Source organism: Hyaena hyaena, unplaced genomic scaffold (genome assembly GCF_003009895.1).
Source record: "Hyaena hyaena isolate Hyena2069 unplaced genomic scaffold, ASM300989v1 scaffold_97, whole genome shotgun sequence".
NCBI lineage: Eukaryota > Metazoa > Chordata > Mammalia > Carnivora > Hyaenidae > Hyaena > Hyaena hyaena.
In genome coordinates this window covers 777,094-801,483 of record NW_024080728.1, presented here as the reverse complement: position 1 = coordinate 801,483, position 24,390 = coordinate 777,094, and the positions used below count along the sequence as shown (strand labels likewise).

Here is a 24,390-nt window from a genome sequence, read left to right as displayed (position 1 = left end):
CTGGATCTCAGCAAGCATTAATCTACTTTCTACCTCCATAGATTTGCCTATTCTGGACATTTCTAAATGGAACCATACAATTTGTGATCTTTTGTGACTAGCATCTTTCTCTAATGTTTTCAAGGTTTATCCACGTTGTAGCATGAGTAGTAACTTCATTCCTTTTTGTGACCAAATAGTCTATTGTATGGATATACCGCTTAAAATATTATTGTGGGGGTGCCTGGGTGACCCAGTAGGTTAAGTGTTGGACTTTGGCTCAGGTCATGATCCCGCGGTTCGTGGGTTCAAGCCCCACATCAGGCTTTCTGCTGTCATTTAGGAGCCCACTTCAGATCCTCTGTCCTCTCTCTGCTTGTGCTCTCTCTCTCTCTTTCAAAAGTAAACATTTAAAAATGTTTATTTTGGGCAAGGAGGGTAAAGGAAAGTTTATTTTAATTCCAGTGTAGTTAACTTAATGTAGTGCTACATCAGTTTCAGTACAATATAGTGATTCAACAATTCCATATAGTACTCAGTGCTCATAAAGATGAGTGAGCTCTTAATTCCCTTCATCTGTTTTGCCCATCCCCCAGCCACCTCTTGTCTGATAATCATCAGTTTTACAATCTGGTTTTCTCTTTTTTTGTTCATTTGTTTAAACTCTATATATGGGAGAGATCATATAGTATTTGTCTTTCTATGATTTGTGTATTTTGCCTATCATTATAGTTTCTAGATTCATCCATATTGTTGCAAATGGCAAGCTGTCATTTTTTTCATGGCTGAATAATATCCCATTGTATGTGTATGTGTGTGCGTATATATATCTCTATACGTATTTATGAGGTTTTCTTTATCCATTCATCTGGTGATGGACACTTGTGCTGCTTCCATAATTTGGCTGTTATAAATAATGTTGCTATAGACATAGAGGTGCATGTATCCCTTTGAATTAGTGTTTTTGTATTTTTTGGTAAATATTCAGTAGTATGATTACTGGATCATAGGGTATTCTATTTTTAACTTTCTTGAGAAATCTCCATACTACCTTCCATAGTTTCTGTACCAGTTGGCATTCCTACCAACAATGCAACAGTGCAAGAGAGTTCTTTTTTTTCCACATCCTCACTAACACATGTTTTTTTTTTTTTTAATTTTCACTTATTTTAGAGAGAACACGCAAGTTGGGGAGAGGGGCAGAGGGAGAGACAGAGAGAATCTTAAGCAGGCTCCACATACAGTATGGAGCCCCAATGCGGGTCTTGATTCCATAACGTGAAATCAAGAGTAGAACTCTCAACCGACTAAGCCACCCAAGTGCCTGTTTCTTGTATGTTTGATTTTAGCTGTTCTGACAGTTGTGAGCTAATAGCTTGTTGGAGTTTTGATTTACATTTCCTTGAGGATGGTGATGTTGAATACCACATTTTGTTTATCCCTTCATTAGGTGCAAGACATTTGATTGTTTCCACTTTTTAACTATTATGAATAATGCTGCAGTGAACATTCATGTACAAGTTTTTGAATGGACATAATGTGTTTATTTTCTCAGGTATAGAACTGGGAGTAGAATTAGTGGGTTATAGACTAACTCTATGTTTAACCTTTTGAGGAACTGCCAGACTTTTTTCCAAAGCAACTGTATAGTCCCATCGGCAGTTAATGGTTCCATTTTTTCCATATGCTTGCCAACACTTTATATTATATATTTCTTATTATAGCTATCATATTGGATATGAAGTTGTGTCTCATTATGGTTTTGATTTGCATTTCCTAATGAGTAATGGTGTTGAATATATTTTCATTTGCTTATTGACCATTTGCTCATCTTCTTTGAAGAAATATTTATTTAAAAATTTTTTAATGTGGCATAGAGGAGGACACTTATGGGGATGAGCACTGAGTGTTATGTGGAAACTAATTTGACAATAAACTATTTGTAAAAAAAAAAAAAAGATATAATGACATCTTAACCCCTAAAAAAAAAAATAAAAATTTTTTTAATGTTTATTTTAGACACAGACACAGATACACACACACACACACACACACACACACACACACACACACACAGAGTGCAGTGGGGGAGGGGCAGAGAGAGAGGGAGACACAGAATCCGAAACAGGCTCCAGGCTCTGAGCTGTTAGCACAGAGCCTGATGCAGGGCTTGAACTCCTGAACCATGAGATCATGACCTGAGCCGAAGTCAGATGCTTAACTGACTGAGCCACCCAGGCTCCCCGAGATATGTTTATTTAAATCCTGTGTCAATTAGAATTTTTTTTTATTTTACAGAGAGCATGCACAAGTAGGGGAAAGGGGCAAAGGGAGAAAGATCTTTTTTGTTATTTATTTTTGAGAGAGAGCGCGTGTGAGCGTGTGCGAGTGGGGGAGGGGCAGAGAGAGAGGGAACAGAGGATCCGAAGTGGGCTCTGAACTGATAGCAGAGAGCCTGATGGTGGGGCTGGAACTCGTGAACTGTGAGATATTGACCTGAGCTGAAACCAAGAGTTGGACGCTTAACCAACTGAGCCACCCAGGCACCCTGAAAAAATTTTTTTTAATTGAACTATACAATATTATACTAGTTTCCAGTGTACAACATGGTGATTTGACAAGTATATACATTATGAAATGCTTGCCTTAAGTATAGTTAACCATCTGTTACTATACAAGGTTATTATAGTATTACTGATTATATTCCCTATGCTGTACTTTTCATTCCTGTGACTTACTTATTTTTTTTATAACTGACAGTTTGTACCTCTTAATCCCTTTTGCCGATTTTGCCCATCCCCCTGCCCTCTCTCTGACAGCCACCAGTTTGTTCTCTGTATTTATGAGTCTATTTCTGTTTTTTGTTTTTTTAGATTCTGTATATAAGTGAAATAACAAAGTATTTGTCTTTTTCTGTCTGACTTATTTCAGTTAGCATAATACCCCCTAGGTCTATCCATGTCGTTGCACATGACAAGATTTTATTCTTTTTTATGGCTGACTAATATCTCATTGTGTATATATACCACAGCTTTATCCATTCATTTATCAGTGAATACTTAGGTTGCTTCCATATCTTGGCTATTGTATTTATTTATTTATTTATATGTTTTATTTATATCTGAGAGAGAGAGAGACAGTGTGAGCAGGGGACGATCAGAGAGAGAGGGAGATACAGAATCTGAAGCAGGCTCCAGTCTCTGAGCTAGCTGTCAGCACAGAGCCCCATGTGGGGCTCGAACCCACAAACCATGAGGTCATGACCTGAGCCAAAGTCGGGTGCTTAACCGATTGAGCCACCCAGGTGCCCCTTATCTTGGCTATTTTAAATAATGGTGCAATACAGATAGGAGTATTTATATCTTTTTGAATTAGTATTTTTGTTCAGGTAGGTCTTTTGAAATAGAATTACTGGATCATATGGCATTTCTATCGTTAATTTTTTTGAGGAGCCTCCATAACTGTTTTCTGTAGTAGCTGCACCAGTTTGCATTCTTACCAATAGTGATGAGAGTTCCCTTTTCTCCACATTTTTGCCAATACTTGTTTCTTATATTTTTGATACAAGCCATTCTGACTAGTGTAAGGTAATATTGTGGTTTTGACTTGCATTTCCCTGATGATGAGTGATATTGAACATTTCTCATGTGTTTGTTGGCCCACCTGTATGTCTTTTTTGGAAAAATTTTTATTAATGTCCTCTGCCCATTTTTTTAATGGAATTGTTTGTTTTTTTGGTGTTGAGTTGTATGAGTTATGTATATATTTTGGATATTAACCTCTTGTTGGATATGTCGTTTGTAAATTCTTCCATTCAGTAGAGTGCCTTTTCATTTTATTGATGGTTTTCTTCACTGTGCTAAAGCGTTTTAGTTTGATACATCCCAGTTGTTTATTTTTGCTTTTGTTTCCCTTGCCTGAGGAGAGATCGAGAAAGATACTGCTAAGGCTGATGTCTAAGAGTTTGCTGCCAATTTTATTTTAGTTTTATGGTTTCAGGTTTTACTTTTAGGTCTTAATCCATTTTGAATTTATTTTTGTGTATGGTGTAAGAAAGAGGTCCAGTTTCATTTTTTTTGCATGTAGCTATCTAGTTTTCCAAACATTATTTATTGAAGAGACAGTCTTCTCTATTAAGTATTCTTATCTCCTTTGTTACAGATCCATTGGCAGTATAAGCATGAGTTTCTTTCTGTGCTTTCTATTGTCTTTCAATGGTGTATGTCTTTTTTTTTTTTTTTTTTTTTTTTGTGCCAGTACCATAATGTTTTGATTACTGTAGCCTTGTAGTATATTGGCCATTTGGTTATCTTCTTTGAAGAAACATTTATTTAAATATTCTGTTTATTTTTTAATGGGTTTTCTTTTTATTACTAAGTTGTAAGAGTTCCTTATATATTCTAGATGCAAGTTCCTTGTGAGATACACAATTTGTAAATATTTTTTCCTGTACTATGGGTTGTCTTTCCACTTTCTTGACACTGTCCTTTGAAGCACAAGGGTTTTAAATTTTGGAGAAGTCCTATTAATTTTTTTGTTGTTGCTTTTGTTTTTGGTGTTGTGTTTAAGAAACTATTGCCTGATCTGATATCTTCTAAAAAGTGTTATAGTTTTAGCTCTTATATTTAAATCTTTGAACCATTTTTATTAAGTTTTGTATATGATGTGTTGTGGGGGGTCAAATTTCATTCTTTTGCATGTGGATATTCAGTCGTCCTAGCACCGTTTGTTGAAAAGACTCTTCTTTTCTCCACTGAATTGTTTTGGCACCCTTGTTGAAAATCAGTTGACCTTAAATGTGAGGTGTAATTTGCAGCAACGTAGATGTACTAGAGGGTATTACGCTAATCAAAATGAGTCAGAGAAAGATAAATATATGACTTCACTCATATGGGGAATTTAAGATACAAAACAGATAAACATAGGGAAGGGAAGCAAAAACAATATAAAAACAGGGAGGGGGACAAACCATAAGAGACTCTTAAATACAGAGAAAAAACTGAGAATTCCTGGAAGGGTTTGGGGTGAGTGGATGGGCTAAATGGGTGATGGGCATTAAGTGGGACACTTGGTGGGATGAGCACTAGGTGTTATATGTAAGTGATGAATCACTAAATTCTACTCCTGAAATCATTATTAGCTAACTCAGATGTTAATTAAAAAAATAAATTAATTAATGTTTTAAAAGTGAGATTTTATTTCTGGACTCTTTGTTCTAGACTACTTCATATTTTTTCTCACTTATGATTAGAATGCCTTACATGCCCTTTCCACCTGGCAAACTCCTACTGCATGATTCCTCTACCAGAAGCCTTCCTTTTCCCTGCAGGTCTTTTGTATACCTCTGCATACTTGTAGCATAGGACTCATTACCCTTGTGTGTGTATGTGTGTGTGTATGTGTGTGTGTGTGTGCACGTACACATGTATGTGTATGCATTGTGTATATCTATATCTACATATAGGTAGATAGATATCCTTTAGTAGTTAGTAAGCTTCTTGTGGGTAGAGACTAGACCTTTTATATTTGATTCCCAGAGCTTTAGCACCGTCCCTGGCATGTGATGTGCTATTAATATATTTATAGGAGGAATAATAGGAGCAGTGTTGAATTTTGTTTTGGATGTGTTCATTTCTAAGTGTCATCAGGACATCCAGAGGCTAATATTCAACAGGCATTTTTATTTATTAATTGAAACTTGCTTATACCTTTCTTTTTTAAATTTTTTTTTTTAATGTTTTATTTATTTCTAGGAGAGAGAGAGAGAGACAGCGTGAGCAGGGGAGGGTCAAAGAGAGAGGGAGTCACAGACTGAAACAGGCTCCAGGCTCTGAGCCGGCAGTCAGCACAGAGCCCGACGCGGGGCTCGAACCCACAAACCGCGAGATCATGACCTAAGCGAAAGTCGGACGCTTAACCGACTAAGCCACCCAGGCGCCCCTATACCTTTCTTTTTTAAATTACTCATTTTTCAAATATTTATTGGATGCCCATCTTGTACGACGCATTGCATTAGACTCTGAGGTAGAGTGGTAAACAAAACATCACCCTGCACTCACGAACCTCTCATTCTAGTAGGAGAAACAGACCATATAAAATAGTTTGAGATAGTTGGCAATAAAACCAGTAAGGAAATCCAGAGACTGAAGGAGAAGTTAAGACTGGTGATACAGACTTTGGAATAATCTTCAGAAAGGTGATACTTGAAACTCTGTAGTTATAGATGGGATTGCCAAGAGGTTGAGCATATAAAATCACCAAGAGATTGTGCAGAGAGAGTTTTGAGAATATCCAGATTTACAGGGGAAATACTGTGAAATGTAGGATAACCAAAAGAGTAGAATCCTGGAAACTAAGGGAAAAGAGAAGGGAAAAATATGTAGAATGTAAAGGAGGAATAAGCCTAAGAAAGAAGCATGGGTTCAGGTTGTTAGTCATTTGTAATCTTAAGAATTAAGTTTTGGGGCACCTGGATAGTTCAGTTGGTTGAGCATCTGACTCTTGATTTTGGCTCAGGTCATAATCTCACAGTTTATGGGTTTGAGTCCCATGTCAGTCCCATGTGCTGATGGCATGGAACCTGTTTCGGATTCTCTCTCTCCTTCTCCCTGCCCTTCCCCTGTTCATGCTCTTTCTCTGTCTAAATAAATAAATAAACATAAAAAGAAAAGAATTAAGTTTCAAGGGATTTTTTTAGAGTCCATTTTCTAAAAAATTGAATGCCATTTTGAAACAGTGAAACTGTGATGTGAGTTTTACTCTGTAAGGAAATGCTATATCCATAAATGAAGAATTGAAATAGATACATTTATATGTTATTTATCTCTGTGGGGCTTCATTTTTTTTCTGAGACACCTGAAAACTTATTCTGTACAGAATCACTCTCAGACTTGTTATTCATTGAATTTCTCTGATTTTGAAAACCTTTGTACTTTTCTGTAGTTTCTTCATTCTTAGCTTCAGAATGTATGTCTTCTTGGGTTAAAAATCACTTGACTATTATATTAATAATTGTTGTGTGTGCATGTAGACAGTTGTATTTGGTCAGCTAACATAAACTTTTTTTTTCATTTTTGATAGTGACAGAAATGTTGGTAAATGTTCTGAGTATTTGCTCTGATGATGAACTGATGACTGAAGGTGAAGACCAGTTTGATGGTATGATTATTCATTTTACTATTTTTTATTGTGAAATGGTATTTTTGAACTGCCTAGCTTCAATACACATTCTTGCAAAATGTAGTCATTGCTCTCAAATGGCTATGCCATTTGATATAAGTGTCAAGACAATTTTTCAGATACTAATATGTTAAAATAATTTTAATAATTTTACTTTTTTTCTGTTGGTATGGGGAAGAAGGTGAATTTTGGGAAAGGGGGAATTTGGAAGAACAGAAGGAATGCAAAATTGAAAGGTACTAAAGAATGTGGTTCTTCATAAATATGGACACCACTTAAAGGGACGATATAAAAATGCTTTTTGTTTCATTGGTATTATTAATGCATCAGAGACATACCTGAACTCCCAATGTTGTTGTTATTTTTTCCCCTCCAAAACTAAAGTAGGCTATTCCCAACTTATGAGTGGTTGTGTTCTAAGAGACCACTTGTTAGTTTAGTTTGATTTTCAGAAAGCATCTTTTCCACAGAAATAAGGTTAGACATGGTTGTTTGTTCTTATGCAAGCCAACCAAGCTGTATACTGATGTGTATTTATAGTGTAAATTAATACTATAAAAACAAAATTCCTTTTATTTTTATGTCTTGAAATTTTTACGTAAAACTTTTAAAATATATTTTTTAAAATTTAAGTCACTGAGAAACAAAAATGTAAACAGCTTAAAGCCGAAACTCTTTATTTCTTTCCGTATGCCCCTCACATCTTATTGTAATATTCTTTTCATAATTGCCATCAGTATATAATTGTTTCCATGTATTAAACATGGTCTATGTATTATTAAAACTTAATAGCTACATATTTCTAAGTTATTAATATACCATAATTTTCAGTTAATCTCCTATTGTTTGGCATTTGGGTTGTTTTCAGTTATCCTTATTATGAATAGCAGGAAATAAATATGCTTGGGACAATAGTTTTTTTCCACCCTTGGAGTAAAGTTTTTGAAGAGAATTACAGAGTTAAATATGTATTTTGGCTTCATTTTTTTTTTAGTTATGAACTGCCAAATTACTTTGCAAAAGAATTGGAGCAATATGAAGTGCTTTTAGCAATGATTTTCTCCACAGGCCCACCTCATTGGTTTTGGTCATTTTTACTTATTTTGCTTGGTGGCTACATAATAGTGAATTACAGTTAGTCTAATTTACATTTCTTTGATTTTCTTATTATTGTTAATTTAAAAAAACCTATCTACTTTCAACTGTATAAACTGTATATTTAAATTGACCACTTATTGGGGCGCCTGGGTGGCTTAGTCGGTTAAGCATCCGACTTTCGCTTAGGTCATGATCTCGCGGTTTGTGGGTTCAAGCCCCGCGTCAGGCTCTGTGCTGACTGCCGGCTCAGAGCCTGGAGCCTGTTTCAGTCTGTGACTCCCTCTCTCTCTGACCCTCCCCTGCTCACGCTGTCTCTCTCTCTCTCCTAGAAATAAATAAAACATTAAAAAAAAATAAATTGACCACTTATTAAAGTACAATCTAAGTAAAGTACAATTTAGAAATTTCTCTGCTTACAAATAGGTTTAATTCTTAAACACTGTTGTAAACCCATTTGTTAAAAGTACAAAGTAGCTTCAAGTGTCTGCCATTGCCATCTGTTGATGACAAACAGAGATGTGCTTTTACCCTGGTTTGTAGTTTCATTAATTGAAATAAATTATTTATATCCATTCTTTTTGGTTTGGATAATAAACTCTAATGAGTAATATTTTTTCTTGTTTTAATTCTCCTTTTGATGTTTGTGTAGAGGTTTTTAGCTCTAACATACTTCCTTGTATCTGTCTTTTCCATAAAATTTTTAAATAGTTTTTTTCTTCCTTTTTTTAAAATGTTTGTTTATTTTTGAGAGAGAGCGCACATGAGTGGAAAGGGGCAGAGAAGGGGAACAGAGGATCTGAAGTAGGCTCTACACGGACAGCAGAGAGCCTAATGTGGGCTTTGAACTCACGAATCGTGAGATCATGACCTGAGCTGAAGTCGGATGCTTAACCGACCGAGCCACCCAGGTGTCCTTAAATAGTTTTAATTAAATATTTTTTCTCCATGTTCTTTCACTTTAACCCTTTTCTCTTGTGAGATTAGGTCAGGGTTTAGATTCTAGTTTCTCATAATGGCTATATGAACTCAGGCAAATAGCCTTCCTGAGAATCAGTTTTTTAATCTTCAAAATGAAAATAATAGTACCTACTTCATAATCTTACAGGTATTGATATAACGACTGCAATAATTTTTGGTTCATAGCTCACTGATTTTTTCAGATAAAGTTTTCTGTGATTTGTCAAATTCTGTGAAATATCTAGTAGCAATTTTTTTTTTTTTTGGTGTTTGCAGCTTTTTATTGTATGTGAAGTAACATACCATATATGAACATGTTCATGTAAAGGCATGTTATCTAGTAGCAATTTTAATTGGCATATCATTAAATCTTTATCTTCATATAGGAAGTTTGTTTTTAATATTTAGTTTTCTAAACTAAGATCAAGATCTCTTGCTTTATATAATAGTTCATGTAATTATCCCATTTAATATATTTAATATATAATTATTCCATTCAAAATTATATAATTTTTCTTTGAAAAAGTCTGTTATCATATAAGTTAATACTTTAGCATTTTATATTTTCATATTATTACAACTGGTATCTCATAATGTATTTTTTGTGTATAAGGTGTACCTTATGTATTTGTGGGTTTATCTTCTGTTTGAGAACTTGGATCAGCAATATTATTTCCTATGATAATTTTTATTTTGTTTTCTTTAACTTTTAAAAATCTTCCATTTGCATAATGCTGATATTGTTATTTAAGTTCTACATTTCACCTTTATTTTTTAACAAATTTGTATCAATATTATGAATAGTAGTTTTTAAAAATATTTTAAATAGGAGTAGTGATAGGTAAAGCTTTCGTTTCCTTCCTATTAAAAAAACAGATAAAAATTTCCTTGTTAAGTCTATATTACTTGGTTTAGATACTTATGATTTATATAAAGATAGACACTGATCATTTTTGGGATTCAACCAGGAATACATGAAATTTTGTTATATCCCTTCTAATGAGATTTTATGTATCTAATCAACATTTTTCCTATTATAAATTATGCTTATTTATCCACTTGTTATATCATTCTTGCACTTGAGAATTATGATTTATGTGGATCACTAAAGAGGTAGTGTAGTTTCGTGAAAAGGATCAATGGTTTAGGTATCTTGGTGCTACCATTATGCTAGCTGTGTAATCTTGGAGAAGTCACCTCACTTCCCAGGATCTTCTCATCTATGGATTGAAGGAATAGGAAGGAAGTAATTTTAAAAATTGTTAAGCTGTTATTTATGACAGTGTTTCTATGGGAAAATACATTGAGTTCCAGCACTGAATACTAGAAATAGATCTTCCTTCACTGCCAACATAGCAGGTGTAATTACTCCTCATTTCTTCACCCTTCTGTACTAAGTATTAGGAGTCGAGGCTCCAAGAAAAACTTAACAATATGAATCTAGGAGTTTGTATAGAGGAATAAGAAAGGTTTGGGAGAGACCTTTGAGGAATGGAGGAAAGGAGAGGACATTAGGATAGATAATAGGGTGGGATAGGGAAAAGAGCTACTGGAACTGGGTTTATTTCCTTTCCTTACTCATATTCCTGCATTTCTTCCCCTTAACTCTGTACATTGGTCTCCTTTCCTTTCACCATAATAGCATGTCTTTCATCCTCTCCTTCCCCTTTTCAACAGTGGAACCATCCGATGAGCTGGACATGGGGAGAAATCTGACTTAGAAAGAAAACTTGGTGGTGGGGGGATTGCTGTGGAGGCAGAATAAGGGTTTAGCTTTTCTGTGGGAAAAGGGAGAGAGCAGGGATGGAGATTTCCCAGTGGCAGGAAAGAAAGAATAGTTTTTACATATTTAAGTCTCAGATTGGGTAGAGGAATAAGACTTTTCTTAAGTAATGATCTTTGGTATTCTGTATTGTTTAATGTATATGTGGATTTATTTTTAAAGGCAAAAATTTGCATAAACATATTGCTTGTATAAATGCACATAGCATTCCTTTTAGAGGTATTATTTAATCATTAAAGAGAATTTCTGAACACTGATTTCTGTTATATTTAGAATGCATACTATTTCAGATATTTATCTTTTGTCTTGAGTTTGGTAAGGGAAATACATAATCCACATGGGCTATAGTTTTACTAAACTAAAACTTTGCATTTCCTGTAATGGAATTCTGTATCTCTGCATTAGAATGGAAGATACGGAAAGCTCAAATGAAACATCTCTACTGCCTACTCTTAGAGATATTACTTGCTTTGAAATAATCTGTTGCTATTTCTGGAAAAAGATGTCCTGCAAGCTCCCAGATTGGATTGAGAACAGAAAGCACATACTGTTGGTGCTGAGTATGTGCAAAAGTTCTACAATTCAGATTCAAGAAATTGTGTGCTCTTCTTATTATGGAGTGTGGGAGGCTTAGCCTTTTCATTATTGGGAGTGGGTAAGATTTTTCCATTGAGGTAGTTTATGAAGTTACCCACATTTTTCTGTATGTACTATAGATTTTGCAGATGTTGGTGTCCTTGAAGAACCACATGAATTTGTATATCATTTGTATCATTTCCCTTCACTTAACATATTCCCATGGGTGATACATTTCCTTAGGGGTATCAATATAAATGTGCGATTGTTGTTTGCACAGTCTCTTATCAGTCTTATGTGTTTTCACGTGTTTTTTTTTTTTCTGTCCCTAACTTGTCTACTTTCATCAAATATTATAGTCATTCTGTCCATAATTTCTTCTGAACACATATCTTTTAAGAAATCTTTCCTTTAGAGTTCTAGCCAGTAGCATCCCTCTTTTATTCACCAGATCCTACAGTACTACATTTTTCAGATTTTGAATATGAGGGCCTTCATTTTTCTCCCTTTCTTTCTACATTCATTCTTCAGTACCACTGCCAAGTTAAATCTCTATCTTTTTATTTGTCTCAACCACCTTTTCTCCATCATTCACTTCCTTTTTTCTGGACTCTCCATCTGAAGAACGGCTCATATATGGCAATAAAAAAGGTACAGACCAGACAGAGTAACATTGTTTTGAAATATGACTTCATAAGTTATCCTCATATCCATGTAAGTTAGCACATTCATTGAATACTATTGATCCAGAGTCCTCTTGGGCCTTTTGCAAATTTAGTTTAAGTTTTATCTGGGTTAGAATTTGATGTTTTTAGAAGTCATATTCCAAGATATCTGTCTTTCTGTGCATGGAAATATTTTCCCCTCTTTTTCATTCCTCTTGTTTTAAAATTTCATTCTTTTGCTTATTTGTAATGTTTTGTACTTTTCCCTGCATGATTAGGGGTGTTTGATTGTCTGTCTTATTCCCCAGAGTAATTTTACTGTGGACATTTATTTTAATATGCATGATGTGTTTGTAGACTGATTTTAAATCCTGACTTGTATAGTGTTTTTATATTCCAGTGATTTTTAAAAAATTGAAATCAGTATAGTTTACATATCATTCAGTTTTATAGATATATAAATTAAGGCTGAAAATATGAATGTACCTCATTGCAGCCATCCTCTCCCATCCCCATACTCCTCTCCCCCACTCTAGGTGTTTTTAAAATTCTGTCCATTTTAAAACAAAATGTTTGTGTTAATTCATTCAAAGAAATCAGATTTCCCTTATGTCCTTGGACAAGACATTTGAAACTTAGTTTCTTTGTCTATAAAATGAGATTAAAATTTGCAGTATATCCCTAATGTCTCTTCAAATTCTAATGTTCTATGATTCTGAGACTTTTAGTAATATTTTGGCATCTTAAAAATACTGTGGAATACCATGGTATCCATACAGTTTTGTACTTTAAAAGCTGTAGCTTCACTGCTCATAATAATTACCCTTTAGAGCATCATAAACATGGTCATGGAGCCTCTTTTCTCTAAAATATGTCTTTTGTTTTCGTCTTTGGAATTAGATTTCTTTCTGTTTCCTTGTGGTAGGGTCCATTCATCATCTTAGTTTTGAATTCTATGGTATTTGTGGACTGCTTGAATGTTAAATGAGATGCTCTAGCCCAGAAGACTTATGGTTGTTCAGACCTCTGTGTACCTATAGCCCCTTTTAGTCTAGTGTCTTTAGCCTTTCCTTAACTTTCTCCTCAACCATGGTGCTTCCATATGTGTGTTTTCATCATGTTGAAGCACAGCTCTAAGGAACCACACTCTTGGGTCCAGAGTCATTCTAGTTGCTATATATGAGATAACAGGACTGAGATTGTTGTTCTTTCTGGAGGCCAAGGGAAGGAAGATAAAATTAGAGTTTTTCTTCAGCCAAAGATCAAGTTATTTTGGTATATTCTCTTCTGTACCAGTGATAGGCAGTACAGTCAACCCTTTATAGAGGAAACATTAGTGATCCTTAGCCATGTGTTTTAGGGAGTCTTTTCTCGTTCACTCTACTTGTATCACACTCACCTAGATTTGTAAGAGCTTGTATATATTTGCATGACCTTGAGGATATCTAGTCTATGAGGTTAAGATGTGCATTATTGTTGAAATATTGGTGTGTAGTCCGTAGTTCAGCATCTGCACAGTAGTTATTGCAGATGTTTTAGTGCAGCATCTGCACATTGTTTTTAAACCCACTTAGAGTAAGGAACTTACTTTATCCTAGTAAGATGGGATATTTCCAGCCTGCATGTCAGAGGCTTTTATAATAGTTAAATAGAAGACCATACAGAGTTATTACCAACTCTTGTCTGTTAGTCTGCATGCCATAGGCTTTTGTGAGAATTAAACAAAGACTATAGAATTGTTAGCATTATTTTTGTCTTCTGGTTTGTGATACAGGTTGGGTTCTAGTTTCTTTCCTATTGCTGTTTTACTGATTAGCAGTAGTGTGAGAGTCATAATGTTTGTGGATTACTTTTCATCTATATCTGTATCAGACCCCAGTCTTAGACCAGTGCTAAGCTAAACACTGAAGGAGTAAGAAGCTTTTTGGCATGAGTTCATCAAGTCTCCTTCATGTGAGCTGGTGGCAGAGGGTTTGGTGTTGGTTAAGATGAGCGTGGTATAGGGTAGTAGAATGGTGCAAGCGTGGATGCCCTAAACTTGAGTCTTTTTTTCTATTTATTCCATTGAAAGTAGGTTCAGCTGCAGCCCGGAAAGAAATCATAAGAAACAAAATTCGAGCAATTGGCAAGATGGCAAGGGTCTTCTCTGTTCTCAGGTAATGATACATTTTCCTGATTATTTGTTTTACAGAAATTCCTTTTATTGTACTTTGCTATAAGCAGTGTCCTATTAGACACCTAAAGCAATATAGTAGCATTCTTCCTATAAAGAAGTTAGTTGTATATTTACATAGTGAAGAAGGGAACACAAGTTCTTTTGAAACTAGTGTTCTTGACTCTTGTGATTGCTCACTTTTGGTATGTGTTACCTGTCTGATGAAATTACTAGTTCTACATCTTAAAAATTAGAGCAGGATAAGGAGAGGGTACTTTTTATTAAAAAAAAAATTTGTTTCCAGTGTTTATTTATTTTTGAGAAAGAACACAAGCAGGGGAGGGGCAGAGAGAGAGGGAGACACAGAATCCAAAGCAGGCTCCAAGCTCTGAGCTGTCAGCACAGAGCCCAATGCAGGGCTTGAGCCCACGAGCAGCGAGATCATGACCTGAGCTGAAGTTGGATGCTTAACCAACTGAGCCACTCAGATGCCCCAGGAGGGGGTATTTTTAGAATATTACTGATGAACTTGCTCATCCTTATAGGAAGTCCCTTTTGCTGGAGCCACAAACTGTCTTCCTAGGGTTAATTCAGAAAAACCAGGTTTAAGGGTACGCATAAATGGATCAATCCTTAAAAATTTGTTTGCAAAACTACTTATATCTGACATTTGAACTTTACAGCATATGAAATATCATATTTTCTCAATTGCGTGATTCTTACTGATGATGAATCTCATATATTTAATAAAACTTTTCAGGAAAAACAGTGTCAGTTGTAAGGCATTCATTTAAAATGTCTTATCTTGGAATTGAGTAAAATATGGTAATAACAATGAATGTCATAAATTACATACATGGCCTACCTCTGGGCCCCATCTCTTCTTTTAAACTAAGTACTTGTTGAAAGTCTCTCATGTTTGTTATATCTCTTTGCTATAGGGAGGAGAGTGAAAGCGTGCTGACACTCAAGGGCCTGACTCCCACAGGGATGTTGCCTAGTGGAGTGTTGGCTGGAGGACGACAGACCCTGCAAAGTGGTAATGATGTTATGCAACTTGCTGTGCCTCAGATGGACTGGGGCACACCTCACTCTTTTGCTAACAATACACATAATGCATGCAGGGAATTCCTTCTACTTTTTAGTTCCTGTCTCAGCAGCTGACACAGGCAGAATACTATATGATAGGTAGTATCTGATTAGGGCAGAAAATTGATAGAATGGGTATTCCTTTCAATTGAAAATAATGGTCAGTCTCTCAGCTTTTAATGAAATGATATGGGAGCATCTCATATCATAATGGTTGAAATATTTATTTATTTTTGCTTGTCTAATGCACCCTTTTCTTTTAAGAGCCCCAGTTTCTGAATGTGAATCAAGGATATCCATATTACTAAAATGGAAATGTAATTCCAAGTTTCTTATTTTTTATTTTTTTACTTTATGTAATTGTATTAGACTATGCTTATATTTTCAGATACTTAATTTTAGAATTAACAATCTGCTTGGGCCCCAGAACATTACTTATGCACTTCACTTGCCAAAAGATTTGTGCAAGGTTTTGTACCCTGGTAAATAATGCCAAAGTTTGTTTTCTGTGGTGTTTGTCAAATGTTCTATGTATAATTGACTGTCTGTAACATGCTGTTTTCTTCCTCTGCAGATGTAGCTGCTTTCCTAAATCTGTCTGTCTTTCTTTAGGTTAGCTGTATGTCTGTAAAAGTATGTTAAATTAAATTACTCTATCAGACGCTTGTCTGTCTTTTGATGTAGAAGCAACTCTGTAGCACCTTGTTTTGAGGTTTGCTGCATTTGTTGCTGTACTTTGTGCATTCTGAACATGAATGTAACATTAGATATTAAGTCATTGTTATAAGGGGTTGAATTTAAATCCTGTAAGTCAAAATTGAAAGGGTGTTATTAAGTGTGCCTTTATTTTGCATGAAAATAAAAAGAATTATACGTAAAGCATTCCTGTAATCTGGCTCATTGAATATTTTATATTTAAAAAAACTTACCTTTTCTGGCGTAAATATTTGTGTAAATACTGGGTTAACTTTTTGAAAGCCCATTACAGATTAAATAGAAAAGAGTGATGTGAATGTTTTAGAGTATACACAATAACTCAAAGTCTAGATTTCTTTCCCTTTTGGTTGGAAAGGAAAAAATGTGATATGGAGAGTCTTTTTTTTTCTTTTTTAAATGGAAAGTCTTAATTTATGTTTTATTGTAGCCACTTTTGATAGTCCTCCAAGGGACATTGCTCTATTCAAACAGGCAGCAACAGATCTGATGTTTTCCTTAGTCATGGATAACTTTCTCGTGTCGTAATTAATGAGTTTTTTTAAACAACAAAAAAACGAATAATTTAGATTTTTAAATAAATTTAAATTAGATTGACTTTTCACAGTTTCATTTCACTCAGTCTCATAATACATGCCAAATAAATAAATTTTCCTGTAGACAAATAATTTCTACTTGTAGCCTATACATGTTCTATTTTATTTGTTATTGTGTTGTCTGCTACCACCACTGGTATATGTGAGAAGTACAGCTAGGTTTTAAAATTACAGTTCCAAATTTACATTCTGAATGAGGTTTCCTTTTTTATTAAAAGAAAAACTGCTTTGATTTCCTTTATATTCCTTGCCCTCCATTTTTCTTACTATATTGTAGACAATAGCAACATGAGCTAAAAAGAATTTCACTAAAACAAAGATCTTAAACATTCAATAAAACTAGGAAAAGTGCTAATAGAAGAGGATAAACTTTAATGGCTTGAAAAATGTTATACCCTTTCTTCTTTTTGTTAATAAAAGGAAAGGAAAACTGAAAGGCTTCATACTTTAATAAGTACACTGCAGTCATTTCTCCATTATCCTTGGATTTATTATTACTTTTGCATTGTATCTATAGCAATCCTTTCTTTCCGATTTCATAATTAGTACCTGCTTTGTTGGCAGCTCAGCATTTCTATTCATTTTTAATTTGCATGCAGCCTGAAGCTCAGTCTTCCAACTTTGAACTCACCCCCAGTTGGAGGGAAGGTTTGAAAGACAGCTTTACCAAAGGGGCTGTATTCCCAGCAGAGTGAGTTACAAGACAGTGCTGAGTTAAAGGGGTCTAATTTGATAAAATAGATAGCTCCCTAGCTATACCAGTGATGGCCCTTGATAGCATGGGGTGATTTCCCTACCATAATAAGATTAACCCATTTTGAAGTACATAATAAAACTCATACAGAAGCTACATCTGTGTGATTTAAAATTGTATTCTAACATTTTACTTTAGTAGACCTCTCTGATATAAATAACTGAAAGTTAAGTATTGCAAAAAGAAAGTTTTAAAAATCTAATACCTCAGTCCTCTTGTCAGAGAATAAGTCCTATTGCCTTCTCAGTAACTTTAATATATGATATTTAAGGGTTTACAAAGTACACAACTCTTTTGGAGTAGGAATTGGTATATTTTATGTCTATTTTTTTATGGAAATTTGATTGGGAGCTGGCCCTATAATGCTGTCTTCATGAGGACCTATATGGGAAAATATATGACCATCTCTCTTTTAATAGTGCCAAATTCCTCTTAATTATCCTGTGTAGTATTGAGGAACACAGTTTGTGACAACACTATACTCAAACTTAGTAAGGTCATGGCAAGAGGCCTTATAAAACTGAAAACAAATAGAGGAAAAATTGGGCTTTTCAGATAGAATTATCTGAAATTATAGAATTACAGAATTTCTGAGCATTGTCTGATCTCTTTCTTTTCAGTTTAATGATTAAGCTTCAAATGACTTTTTTTCAGTTCTAAACATTCAAGCAGTTTTGAGTGTGATATATATTTTGTGTCCTGATAAGGATTAGGAACATTTAGCAGCTTCTGGAAAGAGCAGAGAATATAATTTGACCTAGAGCATGCTTTTCCATATAAAATTAGAGCCTATAGAATGATTTCAGAAGTACGTTATTTCATAATTTGAAAAATCTATTAATTGACATTTAAACTTGATACACTCAAATAGATACTAATTCTTACAGTGATATCAGGTTTTATTTGTAATTTATTACCATATGTTACATGAATTCTGATAGAAATTTTATTTTTTTCCCATTCAGTGTCTAAATTATAAAGAAAATCGCCCATATTTTGAAGAATAGAGGTTGTAGGGCTGATCAAATAGAAATGGGTCATTTATCCTAGTTTTCTGTCTGGGAAAATTCCAAGAGTATACTCCAAGTGTACAGAGCTAGATTTTTTAAAGTGGTGATTTGTACAGTTGGTATATAATAAGTTTGTCTGCTTGGATTTGTGATATAGTTTGAGTCAAAGAAAATTCATTTTTTTTTAATTCAGTGTACAACCTACTTCTTTTGGGTCCTCTCCAACTCACTTTACTATCTCGTTGAGATCAACAAACTTTTCTAATTTAGTCTACTTTAATTCCTTAGATTCATCAGTTTTCTTTCACATTAGTAACTGCTTTGGACAAAATTTATTATTTCTAAATCACATTGGCCTTGTATAAGAAGCAAATTAGAAAGGATGGGGTATTATTGTTATAAATATTCTGAGTGTGTGCACTTTGGGTGAAGAGGAGAATTTGCAATATTGTCAGCCAGTATTGTCCTTTGCAGTCTTTGATCCTGGTCCTCATTGTGAATGTTTTATACACTTTGAACCCAGAGATGAGCCAAAAGAATGTTTGACTACAAAATGTGTGACTAAATAATGTTGAAATTCTCTAAATGGTCCAGAGACCAGCTATACTAAGAATGCATTTCTCATTTATATGACCTATGTGTATGTCCATAACACATAGGACTGACTGCTTAAAAGACCTCAGTTCTATCTTTATTTATCTCTAGTCGGTAGATGGGCTTGAAAAGATGTTTGTTGGCCCTTCTATCTTCATTTGCAAGTGCATGCTGTTAGTACCTGAGGCAAATTTGAGTTCATGACAAACTGAACATAAACGTTTTTTTGTAAAGGCCATAGGTGTTAGTATCTGTGGATATTTGGGACACCAATGTTGGAATAGAAACAAAGTTCCTAGTAGATTAGAGGGGTCCCTTTAGGTTACCCACAAACAACAGAGCTACAGAACTATTCTGCCTAGAGCAATTGACCAAGTTTACTTCTACTTCCCTTAAGTTTCATTGTAGCCATACCGACTTTTGCAGTTTTTGCTATGTGTTATGAATTAGAAGCAACAGGAAAATTAGAAGCAACAATTACTGACCATTCTAGTTTGTATCTTATGGAACAATGGATAATGAGTATTATTTCAGTTAGACATGAAAAAAAGGAATCTTCTCTTTGCTTTTCTGCTACAATTCTACCATCATAATTTCACCTTAGAGAATTTCCTTGTGATTGTGATGGATGTGATATAATAAACATGTTGAAAAATTCTAAGGCAATCAAAATACTGAATTCACGATAGGTAATTAATACTGGAGTGCATCTGCATGGGTGCTGAGGTGTCTGTGTTTACATTAGGTCTATGTGTTCTGTGCTCTGAGCGATGTTGTCATAGTGCTGTGTGTAAACTGTGCTGTGTCAGGAATTGGGGGATTGGATGGGGCTCTCTAATGTGGATACTATTTATGTTAAATTGTAAATGATGATGTAGTATGGGATACTGTGATATTTTAAGTGATCATTGCCTTTTCTGCTGTACAATATGACCCTTCTCATCTCTCTCATTCATTTTGCATGCCTCTGCTCACTTCTGTACAGCCACAGTTGAGGCTATTGAGGCTGAAAAAGGTACGATCAGAGTCCTTGCGCTGGGCAGAGATCTGTGGTGTGTGGGTGGGCATCAGAGAATGTCCTGTGGGTGTGTTTTACTCCTAGTTTGCACAGCCCAAGGTGAATCAGACTCACTCATCAAGTTTGATAGTCACATTCCTCTTTTTTTCTTTTCTTTTCTTTTCTTTTTTTTTTTTTTAAATCACAAGGACCAATTTCACAGTGACAATCTGGTTTTTTCCTTTTCTAATATAGTGTGCAACCAGCATTTACTGTTCCTGAATTCTTTAGAGTGCAGCATGTTATGCTATAATATTGTAGCATTTGAAGTTGCAAGAAAGTTCTGTTTCACATTTTGCATGATTCTGTGCTATTCAGATCATTTTTTTCCTAAGTGAAACCCCCTCTAGGTATAGGTTTGAGTTGGTTTTTGCTTATTTTCAGTAATTTACCTGAGAGTGCAGGAGCCTATGATTTTTATTTTATTTACTTATTTTTGCTGTTTGGCCTCGTGTTTGCTGATAATATTATACTCATGTACATGATATAGTTGGCTTGATATTACACATTACTGAATGCTTTGCTGCCCCAACCATTTATTTGGTTCACTTGCACAAACTCTGAGTCCCAGGGAATGCACATGTTAAAGCAACCAGATTATATAACCAGTGGTATGGAAATCTTTCATATGCACATTTTAATAGTGGAAGATGCATCATTCCAGATGAAGTAAATGAGAAATTACAACAGTTGGAGGAAGATTGCTATTTATTTTGATTTGGGTTTCAAAGAACAGTGAATGGCTATTGAATTAAGGAAAATATTTCCTAAAATATGAAACTATGAATACTTTTTGCTATCAGCCAAACACAGACCTAACTTCTGGAGGCATTTCCCACCTTTATCATTTCATACTGGTGGTGATGGGGTGATGATACCTTGACCTCCAAAATAGTTCTGCTCTGCTAAATTTTAAATTAACTTTACCTTTTTCTCCCCCTAAGCTCTTGGTACAGATTTGTGTGTCAAGAAAAACCTTGTTTAGCCTCCTCACTTGCCCCTTCTCTTGTTGCTGCCTTACTGTGATAGTCACTGGTGATTTTAGGGTCTGAAGTAAGAGATAATTGGTATAGTAGCAGTCAGACTGAGACCCTGAGACCATTGCCTGTTTGTTAATTTGGGCGTCAGAGGAGGGTTATATTTGTGTGTTCTTTTATAAAGGCTATGCTAACACTGTGAAGCGATTATGTTTATATTTAGGTTTAAACATTTCACATTTTAAGGGGAAGTCTGTAATGGGGATAAGATTCAGTTAAAGTAAGATTTAAATGTTGCTACATACAGCTAATTTCTTTCTTCTTAAAAATCATTAATTATGTTTTTGAAATCTCAGAAATGTTTTTCAATTACTGACTTATCAAATTTGCATTTTGTTAAGCAATACGAGGATTCTCTCCACCACATAGAATCTGCAGTTTTGAAGAGGCAAAGGGTTTGGATAGGATCAATGAGAGAATGCCACCCCGGAAAGATGCTGTACAGCAAGATGGTTTCAATTCTCTGAACACCGCACATGCCACTGAGAACCACGGGACTGGCAACCATAGTGCCCAGTGACCCACGGCTTCCCAGGGACTCTCACATCTCGGGCCCCAAATGGACAGATCACCCCCAGGATCTGGAGGGGTAGGCCAAGCTGACTGTAAATGTCACAGTCCCTCTGGAGAAACCATTGTGCTTTTGAGACCCCAGCCCCCTTCCTGGATGGAGGCTTGAGGGCCCTGGGACATTCTGTGCTATCTGATAAGACTGGGTCATCGCTGCCAAGGTGGAGAGTGAGCAAGGGGCTTGGGGCAATTTCCAGTGGAGGGCAACTACACCTCCATTTATGCTTGTGGTTCACACATTTAAGTTTACAAATGAGATTTCTTTTTCCCCTCAGTAGAATTAGATTTTGTTTTTTAACCATGACTTCAAATGCAATCCTAAGAGCTAATGTGGACTTTTTTTTCTCATGAAATGTCTTTAAAGGATGAATTAGCATGGTCTTAAAATACATTTCTGAGGTTACTAAGCTGTATTTTGAATTATGGGCAAAATGCTGAGAAACCCAGTTGGCATTTCTACAAAATGCTGACCTCAGGTCTATAGTTCTTAAATGTGGCTAATTCTGTAATATAGTCTTGGTATTTTTCAATTACGAATGCATAACCTATTTCTAGGCAGATTCTCTTACTTGAACACAAATCCAAAAACTAATTTAGAATCTTTTTTGCCCAGATCTTTTGAAATTTACACCCCAGAGATTTAAGAAGAAAACCTCTAAATTTCAAAATTATGAGGAATTACAGAATTACTCATTTAAGGTACTTTAAAAGAAGTTTGTACATTGTCAACGTAAATTTTACTTCAAATCATGTCTGTAAAACTTGACGTATTTTGTGTATGCATGTTTTCATTTTGCAAATATTTAATATATAGACCTATGATGTACAGGTACGACATGTATAGGTTACCTAGATGTTATGAGAAATTTTAGTTTATTGTGAGTACTCAAGTTGCTTAAATAGCCACCAGGGTGATTTGCTGCTGGCTTCTATCATTTTTATGTTTCGATGCAAAGGAAATTTTAAAAATGTTCTGGAAGTGTTTTTGATTAAGCAATGCAGCATAGCAGCAATGGTTCTGTTCAGTCATTCAGATGTTAGTGGAAGCATAAAAGTCAAGATTGCATGTTGAACATTTTCTTTTGATAGTTACAGAACTGCTTGGTTAAACTAAATGGAACCATGTGCTAATTTTTCACAATTATTGACCTGTATTGATTGCCACTGTAGTTTGGTATTTCCCTTTACTTTGGTGGCCTGCTTCCCTCATGCCCTGGAATACAACTCAGAGCTCCAGGCAGCGGAACCATCTATTGTTTTGTTTGCCAGAAAGTGCACCCTGTATGGTCTCCTGTCTAAGTTGGAAATATTATGCATGTGCAGGACTATTCGAGTATTTTATAAACAGTAGCACACAATAAATTCCATGCATGGGCCGCTGCTCCTATCTCTGTGTTGGGTTTTATTTGGAAGATGTAGTCTGATTTGATCTCATGCAAATCAGAAAATCCTGTTAACAGAACTGGTATATATAGCCTTCAGAGAAGATTATCTCGTGGACAGTTCATGGTAATTTGATGAATTAAATTCTTGTCTTCATAAATTTTGCTTTTTTTTTTTTTTTAACTTTGGTTACATTGGTCTTACACGAGCATTATTAGTAACTGAGCACTAGAGGACTTTGGGTACCTATTATAGGCCTCCTAAATCTATTTTTAAAATTATTATTTCATTTAAGTTTTAATTGAAAAAAATGTTACTATTTAGAATTTTGTTAACAGTTGTATTGGGATTTTATTGGATGTTTTAACAGTAAGAAAAAGGATACTCATGGTACTGCATTTTCTTGCCATCATATTCCTTTCTTCTTTGCCATAATCAAAGTAGTATGGAATTTTGCAAATTGAGGGAAATTAGGATATGGCTCAACATTTATAATGTAACCATATGGTAACTTTATTACAGTTTTCAATAATAAATATAATGATCCACATTACAAAGCATTAATTTAAGTTGAAATGTATATACTTGCCTAATCTCAGGTAACAAACAGAACTCAAATTGATGATTATTACAGCTTTTAGTTGGTGTATTATCAGCTTACACACATACCAGCCCATGAGCTACCCTTAAAGTTGCCATGCATTTCATACCTTAAAGGTTCTTCTTGATGTTACTGTTTTATAAAAACTATGCATCTCTAAATTAAGAGCTTAACTGGAATATCAGGTACCAGGAACACTGCCCTTAGATCCATCACTGGGGAAATCATGGGTAAACATAAAACATCATTAGCAAACTAGAAGAATTATGAGTTGATAATAAAAATTGAAGAGGAAGAAAATAAGAGAAAGGAACAGAACTCAGAAAAAGTAGTATACATTAAGAGTGGTAGAAAAATCACCCAGTACCTCACTGACCACTTCCTACCTGTTGAATAGGAACCTATTTCTAGTCTTTCTTCATAACTGTGAACCATAGAAGTATTTTTTAAGGTGTCACAATGAACCATTGAAGCATTTTTAAGGCTTTTTTAAAAATGTAACTCATGAGACGCCTGTGGTAGTGCAGTCAGTTAAGCATCTGACATTGGCTCAGATCATGATCTCATGGTTTGTGAGTTTTGAGCCCTGCATT

At 34.9% G+C, this 24,390-nt stretch overlaps 1 protein-coding gene across 4 annotated transcripts in view; it reads left to right on the top strand.

Moving 5' to 3' along the window:
- Positions 1–23,200, top strand: part of PPP3CB (protein phosphatase 3 catalytic subunit beta) — a 53,046-nt gene extending 29,846 nt beyond the window's left edge. The window contains exons 10-14 of one of the 4 annotated variants that reach the window (XM_039235172.1): positions 7,060–7,137; positions 14,312–14,393; positions 15,334–15,431; positions 20,135–20,164; positions 21,585–23,200. In XM_039235172.1, coding sequence (XP_039091103.1) covers positions 7,060–7,137; positions 14,312–14,393; positions 15,334–15,431; positions 20,135–20,164; positions 21,585–21,763 — 467 coding nt within the window. In that variant the 3' untranslated portion in view covers positions 21,764–23,200. Of the gene's footprint in view, positions 1–7,059; positions 7,138–14,308; positions 14,394–15,333; positions 15,432–20,134; positions 20,165–21,584 lie in introns of all 4 variants that reach the window. The other 3 variants (XM_039235171.1, XM_039235174.1, XM_039235173.1) reach the window with 3 other exon arrangements.
- The last annotated feature ends 1,190 nt before the right edge of the window (positions 23,201–24,390 follow it).